Source organism: Calliphora vicina, chromosome 3 (assembly GCF_958450345.1).
Source record: "Calliphora vicina chromosome 3, idCalVici1.1, whole genome shotgun sequence".
Lineage (NCBI taxonomy): Eukaryota > Metazoa > Arthropoda > Insecta > Diptera > Calliphoridae > Calliphora > Calliphora vicina.
Genome location: NC_088782.1, coordinates 130,898,663 through 130,924,115, shown reverse-complemented (window position 1 = coordinate 130,924,115; position 25,453 = coordinate 130,898,663). Strand labels below are relative to the sequence as shown.

Here is a 25,453-nt window from a genome sequence, read left to right as displayed (position 1 = left end):
TTACACATGAAGTGGCAACACTGTTGGAAAGACAAATAAGGAGAGAAACTTATTAGCATAGAGAATAGACATAGAGCGGAAACTCTCCTGTCAAATACCTAACTTAGTTGTCAAAAACCTAAGTGGTGAGAATGTATTAGTAAAAAAAACATGTGAAAACAAAAACAACACTCCTATGTTTGATTATTTTGAGTAAAATTTTTGTTTGAGTTTTTTTCTAGTTTCCGCTCTTTGTTTCTCTATGCTTATTAGTTATACTTGGGTATATACCGGTAAAAATTATTTTTGTGTTAATATGAAAAATAAATAACAAGTACAATTAAACTAAACAGGTTCTGAAGCAAAATCGTGCATACAAAGAGGCTAACGAATAAAATGCACGTCATTCCTAAATGATTTCTTACAACCAACCACTTTTTATTCATGTCACACATATAAAAACTGTTTTTATCTGTTTTTGCTTTATTTATTCCATATCTAAAATTGACATTGAAATGAATATTTGACGTCATGAAGGAAACATGTTTGCAAAAAATTGCGGCAGCGAATGATTTTGACAAATTATAAAGAAAAAACATACACAATTCTATTTTGAGATATTTACGGTCAACAAAAGGATTTTTACTAATACGATCTTACATATGGGAAGTTTTAAGTAATAAACAAACACAAAAACTAGTGATATTAATAATAATGAGTAATTGTTGTATTGAGTACTCAATACTGACTAACTGACTGATTTTATGAGTATTTCAATACAATTCATAGAGAAACATAGAGCGGAAACTAGAAAAAAACTCAAACAAAAAAATTACTCAAAATAATCACACATACGAGTGTTGTTTTTGTTTTCACATAGTTTTTTCAACTAACACATTCTCACCACTTAGGCTTCTGACAACTGAGTTAGGTCTTTGACAGGAGAGTTTCCGCTCTATGTATATTCTCTATGGTAGTAGTCATGATATACAAAAATTACAAGGTAGTTTTATTTATAATTTTTTGACAAGAAAGGCGATTTTTGAAGTCTATTTTAATTGTAAATATTCAGGGAAGCGTTGCCACATTTAGAGAAAGATTATAATACTCCGAGAAATTTTCAATGAAATATGTGTAGTATGTAACAATTCTCAATACTGTGTAATTTATCTTTAAAATAAATAAAAAACTGATTAATATCACATAGGCCATTAAAATGAAGAGCTGCCCGAAGATAATGAAAGCTTTTACCATCAGACTTTAAAAAAAATGTATGGTTTTGAATTTATCCGATGAATACTCATTGTAACGTTGCCCCAATTGTTGCATGAAAAGGATTATGTGGTCGACTTACTTTTATAAAACTAGCCTGTGCTAAAAACTTGTCACTGCTGTCTTTGCTGAAACTACATTATCTGTTTTCTAGAGATTTACGAGAAGATTTTTATATATAATGTGTCCCGGATAGATTAATATGTTTGCTCAATACCCACGATGCTGACCAATTGGAGTAGACTTTAAGTATGTTTGGCTTATCTATTTAAGGTTTTAAACTTAGAATCTAAAGCCATATTTGATACGCAATATAGTCGCTGTCTTCAATTGTATACTACCCTTGCTGGGCGAAAGACGTTATACAATTGCTAGAACATGTTAGTGTGCAGGGCTGTGGACGTTTATTGTTCGAGATAATGCGCGGCGTAAAGAGACAATTCCATTCCATTACCGGAGACTTTTTGCAGTTTATTTTCGAATTTTTGGTGGAGGATAAGAAAAAATCACAACAGAGACAGCTGATGAATGATATAGGTTTGTTGCCGATATAACCAGAATCAAGCATAAACAAAATCCTTCTGCTAACGATACTCAATATTTTTTTTAATACAATGGCCCATAATCATAGTCAAACACTAAAGCCGGTTCTTTTTAAAACCAACTTTAAAATAAAAACCAGCTTTTTATTAATTTGCAACCATAGTCAAAATTAAAGTATGTTTTAAATTGAACCGACTTTAACTGGGTGCCACCGCAAATGTAGAAAATGTTTTCATACAATATACAACAAAAAACAGACAAGTGGCAACGCTGAACAGCTGGCATACAAAATTAAAAAAAAATCAGAAAAACGTAAACAATAAAAGTAACAGGGACATCTAAAGAAAGAAAGTTGTTTGTTGTGGAAAAGATTAATATCATAATTACGATATTTTGGTACTAATTTTATTGATAACTGTTCAATAATTGCAAAATCTCTACCAATATCTTGTAACATAAACATTTTTTATTTTGTGGAGAACTTTTTTACTCGGCGAAGAACAGCTGATGCTGTTGTTAAACGAGTTAAAAACAACTTCAGCTAGTTTTATATTTAGAGTCGACTTCAGCGTCAGAAGTATACTTTAACTTGTCTATGATAGACCTAAAGTCCACTCTTAAGTAAAGTCGAGTTTAATTCTCTTAAAATGTACTTTATTTTTGACTATGATTATGGGCCAATATGTATTGTATTATTTTATTTATGTTTGAAGTATCTTTACTTCAATAAAGGCAAAAATTTAATTAATTTTTATGAATATGGTAGCTTTATTTTATACATAAACTTCAAATCTCCTTTATTGTCAAATGTTAATAAGGCTGACATAAAGAGAAAATGAAACTACCTTGTATTTTTTTATATCATGGTAGTAGTTGCATTTTTAAACAGAATGTTTGTGGTGGTTTTTCGTATCGATGACAGTTTGATTTTTAGAGATGATACTTTTCTTCTTTGTAAAAAATTCCCGTATTCTTTTCTTTTAATTTAGCTTGGGAATGGTACATAATAGGGATGCCAATCCCGAAATCCCGATCCCGAAAATCCCGGGATTTTTCGGGATCGGGATTTCCCGAATCCCGGGATTTGTGAAAAAGAATCCCGGGATTTTTCGGGATTAACAAATCCCTAAATATTATGAGATTTTTGATATTTTAGGAAGATTTTTGAAGCACCCAAAATACTTAGAAAGCTAAATTTCAGCATATGTATAATACTAATCTCGCTTCAAATCCAAACGCAGCCAGATTTTTTCATTTGAATCAGGGAGCAGCATGTCTCCCTTGCATTGACGAAATTTATGTTCAAGTTATTTTCTGAAGGGGACTGGGGAAAATATAGTCCGATTTCCGCAGTACTCTACAGTATTATTTCAGAGTACTTACAACTTATTTTGTGCAAAATTTTATAAGGATTGCCGCATAATCAAGATATTTATGACTGCTCAAACAATACTCCGGGGGACAATTGTGTGGAGCTAGGGGAAATCATGGACCATTTATTTTAATTTAATGCATTAGTAGTTTTTGATTTGTTATATTTTTACTTAAATATATTAATGAAATCAATAGTTTTTATTGTTGAATTTGATGTTTTTGACGTTTAACTAAAATCCCGAAGTCCCGAAAAATCCCGAAATCCCGAAAAATCCCGGGATCCCGAAAAATCCCGGGGTCCCGAAAAATCCCGGGATCCCGGGATTTACATTTCTAAAATCCCGAATTCCGGGATTTGTAAAACCCAGTCCCGTTTGGCATCCCTAGTACATAACCTAGCGTTTACACATACAAGTAACAGTTCGAAAAACTCAATACATTCACAATTTTGCACTAACACAATCACACATACAGCCACCTGCAGCTCACTGTCTAGTGAATTTAGGTGGACAGTGATTTTCGACACTTTCATACAAGTGAAGACAAATAGAGTTGACAATAAATAGTTTTTACCAGATGGTGGAATAATATGTAATTATATTTTAAACTTATTTTATGTATTTTTGTAAAAGAAAATACATAGTACAAATTACCACTAATACTTATCGTTTTCGTAAAAATACAAATTTCATTAGTTTTTATACCCTTCACTTTCGTGAGAAGGGTATATATAAGTTTGTCATTCCGTTTGTAATTTCTACATTTTTCATTTCCGACCCTATAAAGTATATATATTCTGGATCCTTATAGATAGCGGAGTCGATTAAGCCATGTCCGTCTGTCTGTCCGTCTGTTGAAATCAATTTTCTGAAGACCCCAGATATCTTCGGGAACCAAATCTTCAATAATTCTGTCAGACATGCTTTCGAGAATTTTGCTATTTAAAATCAGCAAAATCGGTCCAAAAATTGAAAAAACAAAAAAAAAAATTTTAATTTAAAAAAAAAAATTTAAATTTAAAAAAAAAAAATTTTAAATTTAAAAAAAAAAAATTTTAAATTTAAAAAAAAAATGTAAAAAATTTAAAATATCTATCGAAAAAAATTTTTTCCCAAAAAATGAAAAAAACAACTGGAAAAAAAATTTAAATTTTATTTACCTAAAAATATTTAAAATTTTGAAGTATAATTTGGTGAAGGGTATATAAGATTCGGCACAGCCGAATATAGCACTCTTACTTGTTATAAATAAGATTGGTACTAATATGTATCTGTAAAAATTGTTAACACTAACATTTTCCCCAGAAATGTTTGTATTTGAATATCATGGTAACACTTTATTGTTAATAATAAAAATAATAAAATTTGGTTTCAAGCCGTAAATGAACTTAAAAATAACAAATGCTGATATATGTATGTATAAAAGGGTTATTTATCAAATTAGCTGTAATTTTCTTATATTTGTGGCTTTTTTAAGACATCATTCTCCTTCGCTAACATTTACAAAATGAACTTTTACATGCATGTGTAAACGTTCAAGCAACTTGTAGACATTTCGATGTATTTTCGATCTTTATCACAAATTCCGTTGTGTTAAATTTAAAAATGTGCGTGCTTTTTTGTGATAAGCTTTGATTTTAGTTGCCCAAAGAAATTTTATGAACCACATACATGTATTTCACAGGGATGATAAATTCAGTACAATGGTACTTTTTATTAATACAACTCACACTTAAATTATACATTAAATTTACTTTATTTTCAAAGTCATAAAATAAAATAATATTTTTAGATTTCCTTTACGATTTTTAAACATATTTTTGTGTTTTTTTTATTTGATATTTTTAAGGATTTGAAAAGATATATTTAAACATATTTTTGTGTTTTTTTTTTAGTTGATATTTTTAAGGATTTGAAAAGATATAAATAAAATATCGTTGCCTAAAATGCAGAACAACGAAACTTCGTTTTAAACATTTTAGAGGTAAGTGACAAAAGACATTGCGAAATTAATAGCATGTATTATAGATAATTGCGTAAAACACTTTAGAAATATTTTCATACAAATTACACAGTACAACATTTTTCAGTTCATTGCTTTGGGACTCAATTCTGACAATTGCACGTGAAAGTATCCCCAAAAATAAGAACTTCTGCATCATTAGTTTTGTCAAGTTGGCTGCCGTATTAATTTAATGGTCATACGAATTTTTTTCCTCAAGGTGGATTTTTTTCACTTTTTCTATATTTTAGCACGGTTATATCTCGTATACCGTACGGAATATCTCTTTTGTGGCTGAAGCAAAGTTGTAGATATTGAATAGTAGAAAAAAAGTACGGAACATACCTACACGAAAAAGGTGCATCCAGTGCCTTAAAAATCGCAAAAATGGCCATTTTTTAAATTTTTTACCAATTTTTCACCTTTTTTGCTCAATAACTGGATTACAAATCCAATTATGGACTGATCACCATGAAATTAGGTCGTGTGATTTGTGTCTACATAAAAGTTATTTATCATGAATTTTGTATGTATATCATAATTTTTAACAGATTTATTCACTTTAAAGTGATTTTCGGAAGCGGGTCTTATATGGGAGCTAAGAATAATTATGGACCGATCATAATAAAATTTTTTGATATGAATTTTGTATATATAAAACTTATTTGGAGCGAAATTTGTGTATATACATATATAAATTAAACATTTATGACCGATAAAGTCCAATTTCGGGAAGACATTTGTATGGGGGCTAGGTGAAATAATGAACCTATTTCAGCCAATTTCAACAGTCTTTGTTATTGGGCCGAACAAATTATATGTACCAAATTTGTTTATGATCGGTCCATAATTAGTCATAGCTCACATATAAGACACGCTTCCGAAAATCACTTTAAAGTGCATAAATCTGTGAAAAATTATGGTATACATACAAAATTCATGATAAATAACTTTCATATAGACACAAATCACACGACCTAATTTCATGGTGATCGGTCCATAATTGGATTTGTAATCCAGTTATTGAGCAAAAAAGGTGAAAAATTGGTTAAAAAATTTAAAAATGGGCATTTTGGCGATTTTTAAGGCACTATATGCATCTTTTTCGGGTAGGTATGTTCCGTACTTTTTTTCTACTATTCAATATCTACAACTTTGCTTCAGCCACAAAAGAGATATTCCGTACGGTATACGAGATATAACCGTGCTAAAATATAGAAAAAGTGAAAAAAATCCACCTTGAGGAAAAAAAATTCGTATGGCCATTAAATTAATACGGCAGCCAACTTGACAAAACTAATGATGCAGAAGTTCTTATTTTTGGGGCTACTTTCACGTGCAATTGTCAGAATTGAGTCCCAAAATCATGTGTTGTACTGTGTTATTTTATAATCGAAAGATTTTATATGAAAAGTTTCTAAAAGTGAAGTGATTTACAAAATTAGCGAATTTAAAATTAAGGACTTTTTATTGTAATACGCCAGGGATTTAGAAAATAAGGCCCTAAATGTTTAAAACGAATTTTCGTGAGTGACAAAAAAACCGTTGTAATTAACACTTTGTGTAATTTTTTGAGTCATGGAAATATAACCAAATACGGACACCACTGTTGCACTGTGTAATAGTATTTCAGATATAAATTTAAGGGGTAATATTGTAAAATTGTATTTTCATACAAATTTTAACAAAATTAAACATATTCATAATCAATTTTTGAATTTATAATTGAACAACACTTTCGTACAAAAAATTAGTTTTATAAACTTTTAATAAATATTAAACTTTATTATGAATAAAGGATTTGATATCAATAATGTCTTGACGGTATCATATTTACCCCCGTATTCTGTATTTTATGGCATTGGAAAAATTGTAATATAACTGAACATTTTACTACTTTTGTTTATTAAAAACAAATTCCGAGGATTGTTGGGAAACAATAAACATAATTTGGCGTTTATGGAATTTTGAAAGGGAAAGCTAAAACTGCTATATTGTAATTAGCGTTGGATTGACCCTTATCACATTTTAACCACATATTTATATTATTTAACCACAATTTTTTTGAAACTAGACAAAGAAGAAGTTCGAAAATATGTATTTTAAAATCATTATATTTTATTTACGTGAACGAATAACAATTACAAAAGTTGATTTAATATATACAAATTAGTACACATACAATTGTGAAAGTAATGGCGACTTCAATTGCCATAAACGGAGGATCTTCATCTCCAACAACTACGGAACAATCAGTTAATGATAGCGATGTTAGTGAAGACAGTGAAACTTGTTGTCAAAATGATAAATCAACGACAACTTCGAAAAACACAAAAAAACAAAGTGTAAAACCGTATAAAAATGCCAAGAATGAAAGTAATCAAACAAACAGTTACGCTGGGAACAAAAACACTGCTGAAGGATTGATGGACATAGCACTACTATCAGCCAATGCCAATCAATTGCGATTTTTAATAACATACAATCATGACGCTTCGACCTACTATATTAGCATTACTTTAGTGGCATTATCGCTGCTAATGCAAATATTGGTTGGAATAGCCTTAATATTTAAGGTAACTAACCAAAGCAAATTTTTATGTGAAAATTATTAAGAGTTTTTTTTATTTCGTTTTAGCGTCGTTTTCGTACATGCCGTAGTAAACGTTATAATGAATTAATATTGGGTGGTGTCTTTATAATAACAGTGGTGAATATATTGCTGGCAGCTTTTACTACTACTGATGTTAAATGAACTAAGAATGCATTCTTAGTTCATGCTCTTTCTTGTATATCCAAAGTTGTTGAGTTATTAACTCTTCATAAAAATTTAAATTTAAAATCTGTTTGTAGAAAACCATGTTTTGATTTATTTTTTCAAATAAAAAATATTTTGAAAATGTATTTTTTGTATAGTTAATTTCATCCAAAGATTATTTATGTGGAATCTTTGAAATTAGCTCTTTTTAAGAGAGAATTTGTTATTCACAGAATCGGGAAATAAGAATAATAAACACGTTTTCCAATGTATTTTGAGAGATTCTCATACTTTCAAATACTTTCAAATATTATTATACAAATGTAAGCTTTTGTGTTATTCGTCGTCTAATCGTCGAAATCCTAGTTTTTTTTTACTAAACTTTAATAGCATTTTAGGTACATACATATTTCTTAAAGCCAATTTAGACGTACATATAATTAATTAATTCACCACACATGATATTCTCTTTTAAATTTTAAAAAATATATCAATAAATTTATTAAAAATATTAATTGTTTTTGTATTATTGTATTTATACATAAATCTATTATTTATAAATTTTAAATATTACAAAATATTTCTATTTCATATAAAATTAATAAAAACAAAAAAATAAATCATTCAACTGAAATGTTATGTATATTTCATCGAATGACTTAAAATAAATGCACTCTTGGTATCTGTTACGATGATGAAAATTTGCAACAATTGAAAAACAAATGTTTTGTTTTTGTTGTTAAAACTAGTATTTACAGTTGTTATCACTGTTATTTATTGTTGTGCAGTGATAGTGATTTCTGAATTGACACTGTCAATTACTTGACAGCCCAGGCCGAGTGAACTCGGATCATTCCGGTGCGTAGAACCGAGAATGAGTTTGAAATTGTTAGTAGCGTTGCTTAAGAAGAGTAATCCTTCTTTATCAACTTGGCAATGGTGCTGAGTTGCATGTTGGTTGTTCCTTCATAGATGGCACCGATCTTAACATCACGGTAGTATTTCTCTTGAGGGAAGTCACGAGTGAAACCAACGCCACCCATCCAGTCAATGCATTTGATGGCGGCACGTTGAGCTACCTCGGAAGCATAATATTTAGCCATGGCGGCCTCCTTAACGAATGGGATACCATGTTCGACCATACGGGCAGCATTGTAGGTCAATAAACGAGCAGCTTCAATTTCTGTGGCAATGGTGGCAATTTGATGTTGCATAGATTGGAAGTTGTAGATTTCAGAGCCGAATTGTTTACGTTCCATCAAGTAGGGCATTGTGTGGTCGAAACAACCTTGAGCCAAACCAATCATCTGAGAAGCAATACCAATACGGCCTTCATTTAAGAATCCAGCAGCGTATTTGTAGCCATGGCCAAAGGTACCCAACAAGTTTTCTTCAGGAATACGAACATTATCGAAGGTAAGCATGCATGTACCGGAAGCACGGATGCCCAATTTATCTTCAGGTTTGTTGATAATCAGACCAGGTGTATCACGATCGACGAAGAAGGTGGTGATGCCGCGATAACCGTCTTCGGGCTTGGCATTGGCAAATACCACAAACACACCGGCCAAATCAGAGTTTGAGATCCACATCTTGGAACCATTGATCACATAATGGTCGCCATCTTTTTTGGCAACAGTCTTCAAAGAGAAGGCATCGGAGCCGGAACCGGGTTCAGTCAAAGCGAAACTGCCAGGCTAAAAAAAGAATTTATTACAATTGTTGTTCAATGAATTAACATTTCTATTACTTACATATTCTTGAGCCAATTTGGGTAAATATTTCTTTTTCTGTTCCTCAGTGGCTACTTTGATGATCAAAGAGTTCACCAAAGTGTTGTGAATATCAACCAAAGCAGCAACAGAAGGATCAACCTTAGAGAGTTCTTCAACTGTCAGGATGGTGGTCAAGAACTTGCAACCACTACCGCCCAATTCAGTATCGATTTCAATACCCATGAAACCGTTATCGAACATAGCTTGGACTACGGATGGCTCAAATTTGTGCTGATCATCCATTTTCTTTACCAAAGGAGCAACTTGTTCCTGGGCCACTTTGGCAACTAAAAATAAAAATACACATTTTAAAAAACATTTAACAAATTATGCATTAAAATAATTGCGAATTGTGATTATGAATTGAATTGTGATATACATATGTACATTAGACATATAACTAATTTTGGCGATATTTTTGGCATACCACCACGTGATGGGAAATATTGTATAAGTAATGAAAATCATTTTTTTAGGTCATTTGGAATCAAGAACATCACGCACCAACACCAATTTCTAAAATAAACCAAATTTTTTTTCTCTGAAAAATTATATAAATAATTTCATATTTTTTTTTGCAAGTGTGAGGGATACTTCCCTTATTTAAAAATTATCTTTTGAAGTATGTCCGCAGTTATTATTAAAATCAAATATATTGTTTTTCAAAATAATTGAAAAAAATTTAATGAAAAACTTTATTGCGTTTGGTGCGTGAACTTTTTTAACAACCGCGAAAAAATAATATCGTGGTTTTTTATATTTTTTAATACTCTATACGACTATGCTATGCCAATTTGCATATTTGCAAAAATTGTCAATAGTTATATCCCTAATGTACATATCGATGGCTTAATATAAAAATGGCGTAACTCGATTTTTTGTTACTTTACAGGAGAAGGAAAAAACTTAATAAAATCCATACAAGTTTATACACAAAAAAGATTTAATGCAATTTTTAATAAGAAAAGACATCAAATTTTATTTGTCATTTCAAATTTATTTTTTTTATTTTAATGAAGTTACTTAAAACAACCCTTTTTTCATTGATATTTTTGAAAAAAATAAATTAGTTACGCCTTTTTTATATTAAGCCATCGATATACATAATGCAATTTTTTAAAAAAATTAAATTTAAATAAATCAATTTTTAAACAAAAATTAATAAATATTGCAAAAATTCTTAAAATTTCTTATTTTAATTTACAAAAAAATATATAAAGTTATGCTATTTTTCAATGTTTTGTTTACTGTTTGTGTTGAAAATTTCCTAAACTAGTATAAATATGTAGTAAAACCCAGCAACAATTATGTATTTATTATGTAGATTTATTTAATTATCATAAATATTTATGGAGTGTACAAATACGAATTTAGCATACTGTTTTAATCTATAAATACAGTCGTTACTTTTCGATAGGTAGGATGAGTTTGCAAAAAATATACTTATGTATACATATACATATGTATGTATGTACGTATTTGTAGGTGCTACTATTTACTTTTTAAATTAAAAAAATATTGGATAAATATATATCGCTCATTTGCTACAAAAACGTCATAACTCAAAATTCCGGTGTTTTGAACTGAGTAATACAAAATATGCGCCATTCTTTAGTCTTTCATATAGTTTTATCAGTTTTCAAAAAAGTAAATTATTTTTAGTATGAGCGTGTTTTTTTGTTGTAAACGTCAAAATTAAAATTCATGTTTTCTCGTATATTTGACAAGTAAACATTTGGGTTATATACAGATTAGAAAGATATTAACATCTACTATTTAAATCAGGTTTTATTTCTGAAATCGCAAGATCTGTTGAATATTTATTTAAGAAATAGTAAAATGTCATAAAACATTAAAAGCCGTTTTTCTCGAAACAACTTTTTTTAATTATGACGTTGTTGCAGCAAATGAGCGATATGTACATTAGTGTGTCCCAAAAAAAATTTTTGTTGGGGCTCAAGCATATTTTGAAAGCTAATAGAGTGAAGTATTTTTGAGATTTTTTTCAGATCTTTCGGAAGAGATTTTGTCAAAAATCGGGTTTGTCGACCTTTTTTGGAGTTTAAAAAAAGAATATCAAAGCTTTATTTTTGTGTGCAAAAACTATTAGTTTTTCCAATGAATTGGTTCATTAAGGTGAATTGGTTCATTAAGGTGCCCTACAATATAATTTTTCGTAATTTTTCCATAAATTTTGTAAATAACGCTTTAAAACTTTTATAAAAATGAAAAAAAATTCTTCCGAAAAATCTGAAAAAAATCTCAAAAATACTTTACCTTATAAGCTTTTAAATTACGTTTGAGCACGTTTGTGATTTTGAAACGGTCGTCGAAAGTGATATTGAGGATGACATTTATAATGTTTACATTGAAATAGATGAAGGACATGATCTTAAAATACCGCGTACGTAAGTGTTGCAAAATATTTAATAAATGAATGATAAACAAATTAGAAACGTTCACTGACAATGATATCAAACTTTGGACAGATTCCCTTTATTGTGTAATTCGCCAAGACCACTTTATTAAGCAAAGATTCGTCAACGTTGATACCCTTGATATATAATACAATTTGTTATAAATAGTGAATAATTAATTTACTAAAGAATTAGTTACTCAATTTCAAACCCGAATTAATGAACGACATAAAAAAGTTCTGAATACGTTTATATTGTATTTGAATTCAGGATCATGTCCAACTAGCTCAAATTTTTTAAAGCATAGCTCCAAAGGGTTTGCTAGTCAATTGTTTTGTGGATTGTTCGGGAGTTAATCTGATCAGAATATTTCTGTTGAAAATTTAATGATGGACTTGGTTTTCGAATGTTTTTTAACATTACCAATACTTGAATTGTTAACTTTAACGTTATTTTTTGTTTTTCTTTAACAATAAAATATTAAGAAATGCACATCAAAACTTCATTCTTTACTTTTTTAAAAAAATTTAAATTAATCGAATAATTCGATTAATTTTAAACGTGCGATCGAATTATTCGAACAAGTTAAAATCTCTTATTCGAATTATTCGTTTTATTCGAACAAGAGAAAAATCGAATAATTCGAATACCCTAGTACATATACATATGTATCTGGTGACGTTATAGACAATCTATTAGGGAAATATTTCTGTTTATGAAACAGATCATCGAGAAAATGAGGATGAGTTTGCAAAAAATATACATAAGTACTCAGCAGTTAAGCAATTAGTCAATGTATCCCTTAAAGACAGTAATTGTCACAAATGTCCTATCACTTGGCTGACTCCATTTTATATATTTTGGTCATTTGACACGTGTGTGCACTTTGTAGTGCAGAGAGAAGACAATTGATTACTTTATGCATCCCAAGTAATCTAGCGTGAAGACAATTGTCACTTAAGTGTCTCTAAGTAATCGAGAGTGTAGTCACTTTAAACGTTTTGTGAGTAATTCGTACAAACTGTTTTTTTTACAAATTGTGTTAATATAACTCTCATACAGTTTATTTTTATTTTTGCTTAAGTATACTGATATCGCATGTAACATAGCATGAAGTCAATAGTCACTTTAGTGTCTCTTAGTAACCTATGGTGAAGTCACTTCAAACTTTTTTTTGTACTGCAGTTTATTTTACCCACCAGAAGCGTTGACAACCTTCGATCAGCTATCCGATAGTCACATTGTAATCAAAAATGTCCCATTGTAATCAAAAAGATACAATTGACCCCCTGCCTAGGACATGCCCGTGTTATAATGACTAGTCACGTGGCTATTGAAGTAACTAGCTCCCACCCTAAATGATGGGTAAAATCACTAGTTCGGTACTGTCTCCTAGAACTGCTGGGTATGTATACACGAGGGCCACAATAAAATATACATATGTACATACATATGTATGTATTTTGTATATGTATGTATATTGGGTTAACATATGTATGTTTAAATGTGATGTTATAGACAATCCAATAGGAAAATGTTATTGTTTATAATCCAGAATATCAAAAATGTCTTGTATATAAAATAGACTTGTGTCGGTTTTCAAAGACTTAAGAAACTTATCCAATTCATTTTATTGATTTAAAGTATATATGTAAATGAATTTCATGATTCGCGAGTATGTGTTATCAAATTCGTTAAAAATAAACAAATTATAATTTTTGATAAGTTATAGCAAACAAGTAAAATATAAAATTGTAATAAAAAAAAATAATAAATAATTCACACCCTCTTTTCTTATTCAGCCACATGTTTTAACTGATTGACAGTCAAGTATAAAATGGCAACAGAAAACAACGTTTATTGTATTAATAATGAGTTTTTAAGCTTATGTACTATTTCTATTAAATTTTAAACCTGGCCTAACTATGAAAGTTGAAATTGCGTAACATTTTATGGAAATGGCAATAGAAATTGTTGTTTTTTATTACTGTTTTATTTATTATAATCGTCACTACTGATAACAAATAAAACAAAGTTGTGTAATTGTGTAAAAATAATTATATACTTATTAGACAGATAGACAGACACTTTGATTAGATAAGGCAATTGGAAGTCGGCATTCCTGAGTCTCACTATATTTTCAAGATGTGGACTATATAAGAACATTCTACTAAAATATCTTTGAACGGAAACTTAATTTGTATTATATGTATATCCTATGTATATGTTTTATTTGTTCAATTCACATAGAACTTATATATCGTATGAACAATTGTTAAATATAAGTAAAAATGTCGTACATATAATGCATTATTTATAGGTGGACAAATTATACTGAATTTCAATAAAAAAAAATAGCTGCTTGATTTTCCTAATAGAGTTTTTCGTCACCTAAAATGTAAAATAACGTAACATCACTTTTCATAAGTTTATAGGAGAAGCAAAAAACGATATAAAATGAAAACTACTTGAGATATTGAAACAAAATTTTCAAATCTGAATTACAATGACTCTAGAAATATATTTTATGAAAAAAAAAATAATTTTTTCAAAGCACACTTTAAGTTATGTGGCTTACGTTTTTTTGAATTGTTATTTTCTGAAACAAAAAAACGTATCATCAATATAAATTTTTATGAAAAAATAAAAACTTAAATAAAAATATTTTTTTTATTTTAAATAAAAGCAGTTTATATATACATACATTTTTAATTTTATTATGTTTTTTTTATTTTAATTACTAACAACTACTTTTTTAAACTAAAAAAGGTTCTTCATTAAATTTTCAGTAGACTGCAAAAAATATTCAATTGCAACCATAGAGAAACACATAGAGCGGAAACTCTCCTATCAAAGACCTAACTCAGTTGTCAAAAACCTAAGTGATGAGAATGTATTAGTAAAAAAAACTATGTGAAAACAAAAACAACACTCGTATGTGTAACTTTTTTGAGTAATTTTTTTGTTTGAGTTTTTCTTGAGTTTCCGCTCTATGTTCTCTATGATTGCAACATATTTATTTTAAAAAAAAATTAGGATACTACATAAAATAAGGTAAAAACGATTTATTAATTAATTACTCAAAGCGTATACGTTATTTTGTTCAAGAAAATCATATACTTGATGATACTTTAGTTTCAATTTTGGTTATAACTTTGTTATTTTTGATAGTAAAAGTTTAAAATTTTGTACACATATGTATGTAATATGATGTAGTGAATCGTAATCAATAATAAATTCAATTTCGAATTTTTTGATGATACGTTGTTTTGCATTTTAGGTGACGTTTTGTACTTATTATAAAGATACCTACTGTAAATAAGTGTAAGATAATGAAGAATTATTCATTTATTTAGGTACGAACGAACATCTTCACAGTGTTTAACGAAAAAATATTTGTCAACTTTCCAACTAAGAATAGGCCATTTGTGCGCATTAAAACTACGGGGCTCTATTCAACTCTCTAGGAAAGTTATGGACTTAGTACCACAATCCATATGAACCCACTAGAACAGAGGGCAATCATTAGGCGCAATACTGAATCCCAGAATTTACTCTATCACAAGTGTAACGCCATTTTAATTATAGAAATGTTTTCTTCAAGAAGAAAACCAAATTAAATCGCTGACTAGCTTGTGAAAATCTTCAAATTAAAATTTTATATTTTTCCTTCTCCTTTAAATAAAACAAAATTCTTTTTTACTCTTCCCCATGCCGGTATTGAACCTGAGAACTACACACATTCATCACAGACTAACAAACTATAATCTCGCGTTGTGTGCACGCTTACCCACTAGCCCATCGTTGATACTCTGACGATGTTAGCTAGCACACATTTATTTAGTTAAAGAAAAGAGAGAGAGACAGATTTTTTATCTCTTTTGTTCTCACATTTTATGACAATGTTATTTATAGATTTTATTTAGCGATACAATTAAACAAAATTTTATATACAAATTAAGAAGGTTAAAATACCTATTACAATGTAAAATAATTATAAAAATTGTATTAATGTATTAATTAACTATAAAAAAAATAAAATAAAAATCTTGCCCCAACTGGGTATTGAACCCAGGAATAAAAAAAGCTGAAAATTTAAAAGCGTGAACAGTATTGAAAGTTAATCATCTCAAACGTGATTAAGCTCTAATCACTTCAAAATCGAGATGATTATCCATACATTTAAATGATTTGTTAATCACTTCAAATTTACAAGATTAAATCTTAATCACTTCATTAATCACGTAGAATCAACTGAACATACCTCAAACTGATGATGTTGTAGCATCGGCCACCTTTTAGTGTAGTACCGATAAATAAATTTTGACAGAAGTTTTTTTTTTCTTAAAAAACCTTAAATAATTCATCAATGTTCACAATTTCATAATTAAAAAGTTTAAAATAATCTGCTGATATCATTAATAAAGTATTTATTTTCATATTTAATGCCTTAAAGAAATATAAATTTGTTTTGTTGTTTTTTATTTGTCAACTTAATCATTTTAGTGTCAACTTAATCATCTCAAATGTAATGTGAACGGCTTTGATTAGCTTAATCAAAATTTAGCTTAAACGCGTTTAAAAGCCTTAATGGCCTACCTAAACAAAAGCGTAAGGCGGAACGTTTTTTCCGCTTAGCTTTAACGCTGAAATGTCATACCTAAATAAAAGCGTCAACGCTATGTCAAACAACAAAAACAAAATTATCAAAAAAATAAATATAACAACTCGGATTATTTAAACAATAAAGTAAATTACGATAAAAGTGTTTCTGATTTTTGTTTTGTGATTTGTAAACAAAAATTTTATAAAAAAAACTAAATATTAAAGTTTAAAAAATGAGTTTCTTGCTTATTTGTTTCTCCTTCTTTATTTATTTGTTTACATTTGTTGTGTTTTGCAACTAACTTCACTATTAAACGCGCTGTCAAAATTAGATTTTCCAATTGCAAAGCGTTGCCGCCGCGTTATTTCGGTATGCTACATACAAATTGTATGGGTATGAGAATTTTTGACAACTAAAAAACGCTTGCCGCCCGTGTTTAGGTATGCCAGCAAGTGTGAACATAGCATAAAGAAACGTACATATATGGTGCGTTTCAAATTTATAACGTCAGTTTAATATTTATTATACAATTGGCCGATTCACAAGGTCTCCTATCATGTCATATTGTCACAATGTCCTAATATTTCACAATGACTTGAAAATCTTATTGCCTTTATTGTGCTATCGAAACCAATCAGCGGAGACCTGCGCCGAACGCCTAAGAGTCGGCTAAGCCGAGCTGCCGAGTCGCGAAAGGAAATTGTATGACTGGTATTTTCCACATCTTCTAGTCGCAATAGAAGCAGCTTGAAAATCGTATTTAGGAAGCTTCATTGCTCTTATCATTTTATAATTCCAGTACTATCGATTAACTTCAAAAATGGTAACGAAAAACCACTTCGTTGATATATACGTTTAGGATAAATATATATATATAGAATTTGTTTAAAAAAATGAAGTATAGATCCATGTTTCAAAATGCGCTATTTTAACAAAATTTTTCATAAATTCGTGTTTTTACCATAAAATGTCCAAAAATTTTTATTGTAATTCTTAAAAATAATAGTTTTTACTTGATTTCAACTTATTAAACAATATAATTGTAATTTAATTACGGATTTTTTTATGTACTGATTAGATTTACTATTATTTTTAACTATCTAGAATCTAGATGACAACTAGATAGGTAACCGAGAGCGAAAAACCTAAGTCTGTTGTCAAAAACATAATCCATGAGAATGTATTGCAATGTATTTTCTTATGGTTTGAAAAACCGGTTTCCGGTTTAACCGAAAAAGTGTGTTTTTGAAAAAAACGGTTTTGATTATTGCCTTTAAAAAAAAAAACGGTTAAACGGTTTCGGTTTTTATCTTCAAAAAAACCGGTTAACCGGTTTATATTAAATTTTTATTTAATATGAAAAAGGTCTCCTTAAATTTATTTTTATTTGTGGACGCTAATAGGAAATGTGTTAAGAATTGTGTACTAAATCTTTTACCAAATATTGTCAAATGCTATAATTTTCTATAAAATAAATCAATATTTTTAAAAATGGTATCAAAGTTTTTCATATTTATGATTGAATGAGCTTTAGAAAATATATTTCATTAAAACCGGTTAACCGTCTTATAAAAACCGGTTTGTCAAAAAACCAAAAGGTTAAAAAAACCGAAACCGGTGGAGTTTACAAAGATGAAAAAACCGGTTGACCGGTTTTCGGTTTCGGTTTTGGATACTCTACTTCTGTCGTTCTAAAAACTGGGGGTTAAAAACGTATTAGCAAAATTTGTGCTTTAAATTAATTATCGAATACCGTTGTAAATCTTTAATTTAAATATGTTTTCTTTTTTCTAAATACATACATATATTAATCTGTAATACATTTATTTTCAAAAAAAGAAAACTACTTGCATATCACTCATATTCGAGAGCCTCTATTAAGGAACTTTGCATATTTTATTGTTAGTGTTTATATAATTTAATTGTTATCAAAACTGTTAATAAATAAACGTAAAATACATTGTGTTAAAATTAAATTATTTAAGTATGCACATTAGGGGTATAACTGTTATTATTTTTTATTCACTTCGTTGTCAATTCATGTTGTACACTTCTCTTAATAAAGATTATTTTTAAATTTGAATACCTTATCGATCTTAACAGATTACATTAATAAATAAATGTATGGAATCGATATTTTTGTTTGTAATGTTTTTCAAAATGCATTTCGTGCGAAAGGTATTCTTTGCGATACATGATACAAATTCTAATGGTAGGGATAGGGACACAATTCAAATAATAATACTAGCCAATACTAGTAATTATGACAATAACTTAATTCTTAAATTTCAATTAAGCGCCACTTTGGACATATTTGAACCCAATGTGCATTGTATGAATGTTTATAAACAATTTATTTTTAAAACTGTCTATGTATTTAAATGTTGACAGAACGTTATCTACATATATACATATAATATATAGTGTGACTGAATAGGAGTTTTCTTTTGAAGTTCATATTAATAAAACATTGAGATTTGATTAATTTCATATTTAGAATTATGAGGAAAAAGCGTCAGCTGTTTTCCTAGTTGAATGTCAATAATAAATTGTATTTTATTTAAATTATTAAAATTAATACATACATTTGTATGTCGGGGCATACCAATGTATTTATTTTGTTGTTACGATAAGAGAATTGTTCTATTCGCATTTATTCAAAAAATATTATTAAGAATATTTTTTCCATTTATTTATAACAGTTATATAATTTACATTAATTAATTGATATTGAATGCTGACGGAATTGATACATACTACATTTGTTTGTGCAAATCTATTCAAATACATTTTTAAATTTGTTAGAGTAGTAGTAATATCGATCATGCCTGAATAACATTGTATGCAAATATTTAAGAGATACATACTAACCGAATACAGATATTATTCGGTCAAACTATTTAGTTTAGTCGTACTTAAACGTTTAAAGTTTTTTTAAGTATGAATTTCGGTGATCACACACATAACATAAATTATAAATTATGAAAAATTTATGGACATTTGTAAATTTAAAAAATACAGAAATATACCAAATGTTCGAATATTGAAAACTTTTGGTATTTCGGGAGATTTGGATAAAAACTATAGAAAAATAACAAAAATGTATATGGCAACTTAGAAGTCTACACAACATACACACATATTAGTATGTTCATGGATATTGAATCTAATAAATGAGAGGTATTACTGACAAAGCACCATCCCAGTTGGCCAAACCGTCGTAGACGTCATTGTCTTTGATGATTTATGCAAGATATGTCTTATATCAAACGCAGTTGATGTCAAATTGAACGACAATGTCATGAAAGCTGTCATATATCTAACATTGTTAATGACATTGTCGAACTTTTCATTATTATTGTGTGAACGACAAACTGTCTCTATTTAAGTCGTCCACGATTTTTGATCGCGACATTTGATCGAAAAAGTCGTTGACGATTTGGTATTGGGGATGTCTTGAAGACGTGGCCAACTGGGATGTTCAGAATAAATATTATCAAAACGTGTATTTTTATTTATGTACATACATACATATGTATGTATGTATGTATGTATGTATGTATTTTTGTACATAAATACATCAAATACATGCAGACAATCGTATTTATTTCTCATTTATTTTTCTTTGACACAAAAGGAAGTTGACTAGAAGAGCACTTGGAGAAGTCTATTTACAAAATTAATAATATTCGGCTGGTTTCTTTGCAGCAATGTAAAATGTTAAATTTATAAATCAACATTTACCCATTCATGTACAGACATTTTATTCAAATAACTAAAAATTATTATCTATATTTTAAGGAATAAATAAATATCATAGGCAATAATCAATTTGCGGAAAATAACTGGATTTATAGGTTTTTTTGTTATGTATTATAAAAAAAAATAAAAAAAACTGCGCAAAAATATGGACATTATTGTTAAAATAGGTATTATTGCTTAATAATGATAAACTTAGCAAACAAAAATATTTTGCCTAAAAACCAAAACTTAATTACGTAACATTCAATTTAGAGAATGAAAAATGCCGCATGTTCAAAGAACAGGGATCGCACCAGAAGTAAATTACAAAATAATTAAAACAAACAGTATGTATTATGTAGGTACTTTTTAAACAAATATATGTACATACATATGTATGTTAGAAGAGCGAACATAAGAATCAATATTTAAATTATGTAAATAAATTATGAAACGAATTTAAGTTCAAGTATCTTAAAACTGCACTTACCAGCTTCCTTCATCATTATTTCATCTTCGGTAAGAAGTGTCAAAGGAGTGGGTGTACCGGGATTGCCAGAGGACATAGCACATTGTTGTTGACGCAAGGCATTAGCGATCTTGAAAAGTAATAATAAAACCACACAGATTAGACGGACATTTTTTTGTTATATAACTTTACTATTATTACTTTATTTAAATTTTTAAACTAGTTAAAATTTTAAATTGAAGATGAAATTCAATAAAACAAATTCTAAGCTTTAATTTACTCTGTATGTTCATACATATGTATGTGAAAACCTCAATTGAAAACTTACCAAACGTGTAGGCAACTTTTTTAAAGCATTCATTTTATATATTTTTTTTGCTTTCTTATTTGTGCAAATTTAAATATTTTTTTTTATTTATTTAAAAAAAAAACACCAAAGTGGATAACAACTACTACGACGAAAACAACCTCTAACGTCTGGCAGTGTACACTCAACTGATCCGAAAAGATCCTCCAGTACACGTATGAACCTAAATTCTCATAAACATAACAGAGCGGCCGACTGAGTGAGTGGTGACGACGGGCCCACTTGTTATTATTTATTGTATTGTATTTGATTGAACCTATGTTTTGTTTTTGCTAGTGTTTTTTTCGTGTTGAGCGTTTTAAATTGTGGTGGTACAATAAAAAAACCAGCAGCCAAGTTAATCGTATGTTATACGACACATACAATCTATATATATAAAAGAGTAACGTTACTGACTGACTGACTGATTCATCATCGCACAGCCCAAACGGATGAAGCTAGAATCATGAAACTTTAACTGTGGGTTCCTCACTCCCCAAAACGATCCGATAAGAAGGGATTTTTGGAAATTCGAACGTTTAGGGGGTAAAAATTTTTCATAAAATATGTTTTTCTATAATTTGACATAGACATACGAATATTTTATTATGAGCTCCCACCACGTTACAGAAATTTATTTGAATAAAATTGTACCACCTCAATGGGGATAAAAAGGTACCAAAAAGGGGATAAAATCGAGAAAATACATTATATTTGAAATTATTAAGCTAATTTTGATAATTTTTTTAACGTTGGTTCCTGGATTCATACAAAAATTAACTAACAGGGTGTTATTTGGAACTCGAGTACCAAGGTGTATATTGGGCCAAATCCGGGTAAACAGTTTGGTACTTTTTTTAAAACATATTTATTCTTGGGCACATTAACACAGATTTTAATATTTTGAGACATGCCTATAACATAAACAATTTTGGCAAAATGGAATATTTTTAAATTTCAAACTTGAGGGGAAGAAAAGGGAAATTGGTACTTTTCTCCTAATGGTACTTTTTTAACATTTTAAATTATTTCAGTTATCGACATTAAAGTTAGCTGATATGTATCTGAGTGAAGTTAGTGTTAGGAATAGGGGATAATATTTAGGTACCAAAATGTGTACTTTTTTGTTCTTCTAGTGGTACTTTTTTGAAATTTCTATAACAATGGACTTAGAAACATGAAATTAAATATATATGGTCCTAAGTGAGTGAGAATTCTAGGGGGAGACTTTTTGGTAGTTTTTCTTTATTGGAATGGTACTTTTTGTTATTTCTTCACCAATGAACCTAGAAACATGAAATAAAGCTTATATATGTATAAACCGAGTGAGTGGGAAACCACAAGTGTGGTTTTTTTTGGTACTTTTTCTATATTCTAATGGTACTTTTTTGAATTTTCTATAACTATGGACTTAGAAACATGAAAATAAGCATATATGGTCCTAGGTGAGTGAGAATTCTAGGGGAGACTTTTTGGTACTTTTTCTTTATTCTAATGGTACTTTTTTGAATTTTCTATAACAATGAACTTAGAAACATGAAATTAAGCATATATGGTCCTAAGTGAGTGAGAATTCTAGGGGGAGACTTTTTGGTACTTTTTCTTTATTCTAATGGTACTTTTTTGAATTTTCTATAACAATGGACTTAGAGACATGACATTAAGCATATATGGTCCTAAGTAAGTGAGAATTCTGAATTTTCTGTAATAATGGACATAGAAATATGAAGTTAAGCATATATGGTCCTAAGTGATTGAAAATTCAAGCGGATACCCCGTAGTACTTTTTGTTTATTCTAATGGTACTTTTTGAATTTTATATGACAATGGACTTAAAAACATGAAATTAAGCATACATGGTCCTACGTGAGTTAGAATTCTAGGGGAGACTTTTTGGTACTTTTTCTTTATTCGAATGGTACTTTTTGTAATTTCTTCACCAATGAACCTAAAGCCATGAAATTAAGCTTATATGGACCCGAGTGAGTGGGAAACCACAAGTGGGGGATTTTTGGTACTTTTTATATATTCTAATGGTACTTTTTTGAATTTCCTATAATAATGGACCTAGAGTTTCCAAAAAATTTAAGAATTTCAAAACCGCGGTTTCGGTTTTAAAAAATTAAAAACCGATCGGTTTCGGTATTGTGATAATTTATTAAATATTAAGTATTATAGAAACAAAATTAGTTGATAATATAGGACATGATATACAAATCTAAAATTCAAACTTGACGGGGTATGGTTTAGTGAATGCGAATTTAAAAGTGATAAACAATGGTACTATTTCCTTATTGCAATGGTACTTTTTGAATATTTTATAATAATAAACCTAAAAATTTGAAATTAGGAACACATTTTGCATTTTCTATAATAATGGACCCAGAAATTTTACAATTAGATTCACAAAGTGAGACTTGATAGTACTATTTATTTCTTCTAATTGGGGTGGCGAAGCGCACCGGGTCAGCTAGTGCTAAATATAACAGTAAATGTGAACTTGTTATTGTGCGGTATATATGAATATATATACAGTGGTGGCCAGGTAATTAAGACAAAAATTGTTTGCTAAATTCCATGTAATTGTCAATTATTTTTTCAAATATTTCCACAAATATGTATGCATGAGGACTGTTTTAACACACAAGTGTGTTTTATTCGACTGTATCAATTAATACATATTCACCACGAACTCATAAGATTTTTCTACAACTTGACCAACAAATTTTTTTTTTAAATAAACATATTTTCTCACATTTATATCATTATATTTTTATTATTATAAAATATTCGAACCAAATTTCGTATTTTTAGTTCCATTAGTTTCGGTCATATCATGTTATTAACAGCGGATGTTGGCTGAGATGGGTCAACGTATTTCCACATATATTTGTCCATATATGTTTTACCGATTTTTCCAAACATTTTTGAGAAACTAGAAACATTAATAATAAATTGCATACCCTTAGAGGTCCTTTTATTTTGGCTCTAACGCACTTAAAATTCAGTTGATGAAAAAAAATTCAAGTATTTATCTTAAATATACATATATATATATTCTAGCCGCAACGATTTACTATTACACTACCTGGTACTGTACTTTGTTTCAAATAAAATAACAAAATTTGTACCGATTCAAAACTAGCATTATCTGTAGACTTCAATAAGAAAAAAATTAAGTAGAAAATATTTTTCTGATATTGAGCCATTGTCGATCCAAATATCTAAGGCGTTATATACATCGTTGGAAAGATCTTTGACATTTGATATCGATATTGTATGTGTACATGAGATTGATATATACATAGGTAAACAAATCAGCCATTTTCCCAAAACATGACTACATATATCCGATATGTTGATGTTTCAAACATGTTTGCAAGTTATTTGGGGGCATCGAGATGTCAATTTCATCGATATATCGACTCCGGAATCAATAACGACACCTTTAAAAATAATCTAATTTCAATAAATTTTCTTAAATGTTGAACTTTTCACAACGATCAGAATTAAAAACAAGTAAGAGAGCTATATTCCGGCTGTGCCGAATCTTATATGCCCTTCACCAAATTATACTTCAAAATACAAATTTTAAATATTTTTAGGTAAACAAAATACAAATATTTCATTCTGTTGCTTGATGTTGTTGCGGGTTTTTTATTTTTAACCCATACATGCACACAAACTACAATTTCTCTTTTTGCGCTTCCCTGCTTTATAGGGTCGGAAAATTATATTGTGGAAATTACAAACGGAATGACAAACATATATATACCCTTCTCACGAAGTTGAAGGGTATAATAAAGTCTCATGGTTACAAAATTGTATTTTCTTGAAGTCTGAGTTCAAACCTTTAACCCGTTTATTTAGAATAATATTCAGACAAACATTATTAATAACTGAAGTCATGAATTGATTTTTAATAAAAATAAAAATTTCCGATATAACTTAATTGTAGAGCATGTTTCAGTTCTTTTTTAGGTACCTTGCATTAACCCCTTTATAAGGTGTTAAATTGTTTATTTAGGGTTGAGTTTTTCTGTAAACCTAATCCGATTAATTTTTAACGCAATCTCATATTTTTGACCGTATGCTTTCCGTAATCCGATTTTTGACCTAAACCAAACTCTAAATATATTTTTAATTAATTATTATTCTGTGATAATTAAAAA

General features: G+C 29.0%; 2 protein-coding genes across 2 annotated transcripts; one reads left to right on the top strand and one right to left on the bottom strand.

Moving 5' to 3' along the window:
• The first annotated feature begins 7,364 nt into the window (after positions 1–7,364).
• NijB (Ninjurin B) lies at positions 7,365–8,073 on the top strand. Its single transcript, XM_065506121.1, has 2 exons — positions 7,365–7,745; positions 7,808–8,073. Exons 1-2 carry the CDS (start codon positions 7,365–7,367, stop codon positions 7,922–7,924), a joined length of 498 nt encoding a protein of 165 aa, XP_065362193.1. The 3' UTR covers positions 7,925–8,073.
• A 318-nt stretch (positions 8,074–8,391) lies between these two features.
• On the bottom strand, positions 8,392–21,421 carry LOC135953876 (short/branched chain specific acyl-CoA dehydrogenase, mitochondrial). The gene is made up of 4 exons (XM_065503899.1): positions 21,264–21,421; positions 20,957–21,065; positions 9,682–9,989; positions 8,392–9,624 (listed from the first exon to the last, which is right to left on the bottom strand). The coding sequence occupies exons 1-4, from the start codon at positions 21,294–21,296 to the stop codon at positions 8,830–8,832; spliced, it is 1,245 nt and encodes a 414-aa protein (XP_065359971.1). The 5' UTR covers positions 21,297–21,421; the 3' UTR covers positions 8,392–8,829.
• Between the last annotated feature and the right edge of the window lie 4,032 nt (positions 21,422–25,453).